The sequence below is a fragment of the Bison bison genome, unplaced genomic scaffold (genome assembly GCF_000754665.1).
Source record: "Bison bison bison isolate TAMUID 2011002044 unplaced genomic scaffold, Bison_UMD1.0 scf7180017864152, whole genome shotgun sequence".
Classification (NCBI taxonomy): domain Eukaryota; kingdom Metazoa; phylum Chordata; class Mammalia; order Artiodactyla; family Bovidae; genus Bison; species Bison bison.
In genome coordinates this window covers 612,399-618,626 of record NW_011494724.1, presented here as the reverse complement: position 1 = coordinate 618,626, position 6,228 = coordinate 612,399, and the positions used below count along the sequence as shown (strand labels likewise).

At 32.5% G+C, this 6,228-nt stretch overlaps 1 protein-coding gene across 1 annotated transcript in view; it reads right to left on the bottom strand.

Moving 5' to 3' along the window:
• Positions 1–513: 513 nt before the first annotated feature.
• YTHDC2 (YTH domain containing 2) overlaps positions 514–6,228 on the bottom strand; it is a 74,016-nt gene continuing 68,301 nt past the window's right edge. Inside the window, exons 27-30 of the mRNA XM_010840950.1 lie at positions 4,594–4,797; positions 3,672–3,854; positions 2,395–2,482; positions 514–2,281 (exon numbers count right to left, since the gene is read on the bottom strand). Coding sequence (XP_010839252.1) covers positions 2,402–2,482; positions 3,672–3,854; positions 4,594–4,797 — 468 coding nt within the window. The 3' untranslated portion in view covers positions 514–2,281; positions 2,395–2,401. The remainder of the gene's footprint in view (positions 2,282–2,394; positions 2,483–3,671; positions 3,855–4,593; positions 4,798–6,228) is intronic.

Genomic DNA, 6,228 nt, shown 5'->3' with positions numbered 1-6,228 from the left:
ACGTGTGGTCACCTGTGAAGTGTGTGTCCAGTTTTTCACTCTGGTGTTGATTCAGGTGTAAAGTTCATTTGACTTATTTCTCAACATTTTCTCTGTCTCGGGATGTAAGATGTTAAATGGTGAAGAATGAGTCTGTGAGAACAAATTCTTAAATGAACACATCTTCCCTTGAAGTACTCAATTGAGATTATGCTTTCCTTACTGTTTATCTTTGCTGTAATTGGTAGAGTGAGGCTGGATACAATGGCACAGTACCTAATGCATTGTCTTGAGAACACAAGGTGGACAGCTACATAGCCTATTAATAATCAGAAGATTTTATGTTAAAACATGTCTTGGGATTTTTCTCATGCCCCTATCATAATAAGGTAATTTTTTCTAAGGAAAGGTACTGATATGAGGCCATCACCTTCTACTGCAATTTAGTATTCTTCAAAGTGTATGAAATTCATTAATATCTCAAGGGATAATTGTTGATCATTGATAATGTCAGAAATAACAAAATCTAAATGATTTAATAGAATTTCATTTAATAAGTATATTTAAAGTTCATCTCTCTCAAAAAAAACAGCATTTTAATTACATTCAAATTGTGTTCATCTTAAATATCAACAAACTCATTATTTACATACAGGGATAGATATTAGAAAACAGGTGGAAATTGAAACAAGTTCTATTTTTTAGAAGTTCTTACTTCCAGATTAGAATACTGTGAACTGCTAAATATATACCTAAATAAATGTATACATTATCAGAAAACCACAACTTGCTCTAATAGGAAAAGAACTGTAATATACATATAGTGGAACATAATTCACACAGGCTCAATTTACAGGTATGTTTCAAAGTATAAAACAAACAAAATTCCAGTAACTACAAGTACAGGCAAAAGTTACGGCCGGCATTTTAAACTAATGCCCCAACATACAATGCTTTCCCAGAGAAAGTAGAGAAGAGTGCCCAAAATTTTATGTTGATGAATGACTTTTCACTTCTTTATTTTTAAATAAAGAAGCAGAGCACTTACTCTTTTGTGTTTAAATTAGTTTCATGTTGGTTTTTGTTACATAGCAATGACCCTAATGCATCATGAGAAGTGCTATCAAACCTGTTTCACTTAAAACTCAGTAACCAAGACATTTCTTTCATTTCTCCATGAACTTCCATTTCCCTTCAGAAAGCCTCTAAGGAAATTTTATAGACAACTGTGGTAAAAGAGATCAAACCAAATAATTCTGAGATGGTAAAGAAATGCCAAGAGTTGGCACTAACATGGGTTTACAAACAGTTACTCTCCGTTTATTAAACCACAAATGCAAAAAAAAAAAAAAAGAGTGAGAGAGAAATCTTACCTGGAAACATAAGTAGGATAAAAGGTACTAGAAAACATTGTGTTTTGTTTGGGAGCTTCAGTTTGGAAAACATATAGAAACCAAGTTACCATTAACTGTTACAAGCATTTTTTTTTTTTCCAACTTGTATAACTTGCTTAAATTTTTAACTTGTCTAAATAAAGTTTCTCTAGCCAAAACAAAGAGTTCATAATCACTGTTTTTGTATCAGAGATAAGTGAAGATTGTCATGTAGGAGAAAGAATGGTTTGGACACATCAGGTTAATAGAGGTAGCACCTCTATTAAGCACTTAATCTGATCTGATTCAAGTCAGGAAGGAATTCTGCCTTTCTTCAGTTTTTACTGTGTTTCATATAGTTGCAGAAAAAGAAGATTCTTTCTTCTTCTTTTTTTTTTTTTTTCTTAATGTACTTCAGGTTAAAAATGGCAGAATGAATAGTCCTTAATTAGCACACACTTTTTTAAAGGGACATTTTTAGATTTTGGTCATTTGCTTTTCTTTGCTTGTTTTTAATGATAAATCTTTAGAGTTGACTCTTCTATAAGAGTGCTCAGGTGGACAGATAAAATCAGACCTTTCTTAAAGGTAAACAATTTATCTTGCATTAAAACAAATCACCAATTAGAGATCTAAGTCAGTGTTTCAAACAAATGTTTAACTTCAAAGTAAATATGTTAACTGCTGCTGTGTTAAATAAAGAAACAACTATTTCATTCAATTATAAACATATTAACAAACATATAATCATTCCCTATGATCACTATAAAAATTAAATTATACTTTTCTCTTTTATATGAAGATGGTGGTCCTCAAGCAACACTTTCAACCAGAAAAGCTCATTCATAACACAACCCCATCTCAGTTTTTGGACGTCAGTGCATTCAGTGGTTATAAGGAGGCATGTTGTTCTTCTGAAGCTAAGAGTTCTGGAAGGGTTAAAAACGAAAAAAGAAGAAAAAAAAAAGAAAATATAAATAATCTGAAAATTTCCTTAATGATAACAAATAATACCTGTACTCAAAGTTAAGTATGGTATAACCTGAATATTAATCAGTTGTGGTTTTTTCTCCCAATGGAAGGCGTTCCCATAACTGGAGCAACTGTTCACCAACTTGAGGTTCTAGTTCCTAGATAAACCAAAAGTCACAATAAACATAAAAACAACTAGATTGAAACCTATACTGATAAAAATGTAAGAAAATCAAATTTCATATTTCTACTAAAATCATGTGTTATGCCTTCACTGCTCTAATGCTTTTCATGAAGATTTAGAGTTGACTTCCTGACATCCAAGATTGCAGTTAACCTGCAAATATTACAACTACCCATGACAAAATGGTGAAAAATTTCTGGGGAGTTCTTCTGGAATTTTTTCTCCCAGGAAATAGTGAATTTTGTTTTCATGAAAATTTAGCAAAAGTACTCAGCTTTTGTACTTCCAAAGGTTTATGTTAATACTTAGCGTATTAGATGTTTGCGTTTTTTCCCTCAAGAAACCATCTTAGATACTATATAATACTCTTAAGGAATGAAATTTATTTCAAAATTATTATCAAATAAAAATTAAAATATTCTTACATATTGAAAAGAATGTCATTTATTGTCCTCTTGTGACATCATGTGCACTTAAAAAGAACCTTAACAGTTTTCAAGTGGTTTGAACAGTCACACTTGTTCAGATGAAGTATTAGATGTAGCCTTAGCAAGACTAGATAACTCTCTAAATAGATTCTCTGAATCTATTTTCTCCTACAAAAAACTTGGTCAATAACTTATTTTAGGCTTAAGAATTGAACTACCTCATATAAAGAAGCTAGCACAGTCATCAATATATATGTTAATTCCCATCACCTTAACTAGTTTAAAATGCCTATCAGCAGTATCATGAAGGCAAAGCATAACAGAAATAAAACAAGCCACAAAAATATAAAATTGCTATTTATACCATTAGTTAAATCCATAAAGAACTTAGATACTGTTCTTATCCTTAGACTTTAGTGAAATTACTTCAGAATTACACTAGGTTTTGATCATATTAAGTTAGTTAGACAATAGGAACCTCCAAGAACTGACGTGAAAGATTATATATACAATGACAGAGCAAAGTCAGGTTTACAAAATGATAAAAAAAAAAAAGAGCTCTGTCAGGCACTTTGCAAGTAGGTTTTTAATTAACTCTTCTACAAATTTGAACCATTATCTTCCCATGTGCACATGGAATATACAATTTGTATTCTTGCATTTGTTCCTCAAACAAATCACTGAATAACAGCCAAACAAAACAGTGGAAGAAAAATATTAAATGCCATCGTGTACCTGCCCATCTCTGCTTATCTGGACTTTCTTGTTGTCATTCCAAGGATTGAGTAAATGGTGTGCAAACTGAAAGGGAAGACTTTCTTTCCGTATCCACTCCACCTTAAACACTCCTCCTAGTCCAGCTGAGCCCCAATCCTGACTCTTCTCCCTTCCTATCTCAGAAGACATTCTAGAAAATCCCTGTGAATAAAATGAGGGAAAAGGGGTGGATGATATTAAGACCTCTGAATTCAATTTATCTGAGAAAGCCCTGAGGTTTTGTACTTTTAAGGTAACAATGTAATATAAAAATAATAGATACCTAACAAAATTCCAGAAAGCTACTCATTAAGCATTTCTTATAAAAAGATGAATTAAAAAATTTTAGAGGAAAGACCGATTTCAGCTTTCTAATGTAATTTAAATACAAACACATATTTTCTAAATAATGTATCATAGTTCTAAACCCACATTTATTCCATTACCTTATGAATACAATGTAACTTCTAGGTTTTTAGTTCAAAAATGATAATTATATCAAATAATAAATCCATTATTTTATAAATTCAGATATACATTAAGTCAAGCTGAGTTAAGAAACACACTTAGTTTCTGATGGTCAGACTAATCTCTTTGGCACTATTTAAATAAACATTTTATCCAAAAGTCACACTTCTCATTACTTTTAATCTACCATCTTAAGTTGTCCTCAGAAGGAAAAGTTGTTTATCTGGAGAGACTCTAGGAAAACAAGGCCAAAATAAGGATCCCTATATATCATTCCTTTGAAAAGGTGCAATTTATTCCTCATCCTCAGTCAAGCACAGTGCATGCTTACGTTCCAATGCAATAAAAACCCAGCTTGTTTTTAACCTCTATGATTTAACTGATCTAATCTACAGCCAGAATAATGCCCTTTTACTGTTTCAGGATGGCTCACCTGGAAATGTCCAGATCCTTGAACAGAAAATACCAAGTACACCATGCTGCTTTCCCAAAAGGCTCGATTTAGCTTCCGCTCATTACTAGGAGTTGTAGACCAGATACCCTTCTGTTGAGAAATTTCAAGGTTTCTCAGATTGCTACTCTTCATTATGAAATATCGAATAGGCATGTTTGGTTTTGGTGAAGGAGATTTTGAGCCCTAAAAAAGAATGGATAATTCTTGAAATGAAACTTGACCTTTAAAAATCAATAGGCTCGATAGGGATCGCATTGAATCTATAGATTGGTTTCGGTAGTATACTTATTTTCACTATATTGATTCTTCCAATTCATGAACATGGTATATTTCTCCATCTGTTAGTGTCCTCTTTGATTTCTTTCATCAGTGTTTTATAGTTTTCTATATATAGGTCTTTAGTTTCTTTACATAGATATATTCCTAAGTATTTTATTCTTTTCGTTGCAATGGTGAATGGAATTGTTTCCTTAATTTCTCTCTATTTTCTCATTATTAGTGTATATGAATGCAAGGGATTTCTGTGTGTTGATTTTATATCCTGCAACTTTACTATATTCATTGATTAGCTCTAGTAATGTCATCTGCAAACAGTGAGAGTTTTACTTCTTCTTTTCCAATTTGGATTCCTTTTATTTCTTTTTCTGCTCTGATTGCTGTGGCCAAAACTTCCAAAACTATGTTGAATAGTAGTGGTGAGAGTGAGCATCCTTGTCTTGTTCCTGACTTTAGGGGACGTGCTTTCAATTTTTCACCATTGAGGATAATGTGTGCTGTGGGTCTATCATATATAGCTTTTATTATGTTGAGGTATCTTCCTTCTATTCCTGCTTTCTGGAGAGTTTTTATCATAAATGGATGTTGAATTTTATCAAAGGCTTTCTCTGCATCTATTGAGATAATCATATGGCTTTTATTTTTCAATTTGTTAATGTGGTGTATTACATTGATTGATTTGCGGATATTGAAGAATCCTTGCATCCCTGGGATAAAGCCCACTTGGTCATGGTGTATGATCTTTTTAATGTGTTGTTGGATTCTGATTGCTAGAATTTTATTGAGGATTTTTGCATCTATGTTCATCAGTGATATTGGCCTGTAGTTTTCTTTTTTTGTGGCATCTTTGTCAGGTTTTGGTATTAGGGTGATGGTGGTCTCATAGAATGAGTTTGGAAGTTTACCTTCCTCTTCAATTTTCTGGAAGAGTTTGAGTAGGATAGGTGTCAGCTCTTCTCTAAATTTTTGGTAGAATTCAGCTGTGAAGCCGTCTGGACCTGGGCTTTTGTTTGCTGGAAGATTTCTGATTACAGTTTCAATTTCCATGCTTGTGATGGGTCTGTTAAGATTTTCTATTTCTTCCTGGTTCAGTTTTGGAGAGTTGTACTTTTCTAAGAATTTGTCCATTTCTTCCACGTTGTACATTTTACTGGCGTGTAATTGCTGATAGTAGTCTCTTATGATCCTTTGTATTTGTGTTATCTGTTGTGATCTCTCCATTTTCATTTCTAATTTTATTGATTTGATTTTTCTCCCTTTGTTTCTTGATGAGTCTGGCTAATGGTTTGTTAATTTTATTTATCCTTTCAAAGAACCAGCTTTTGGCTTTGTTGATTT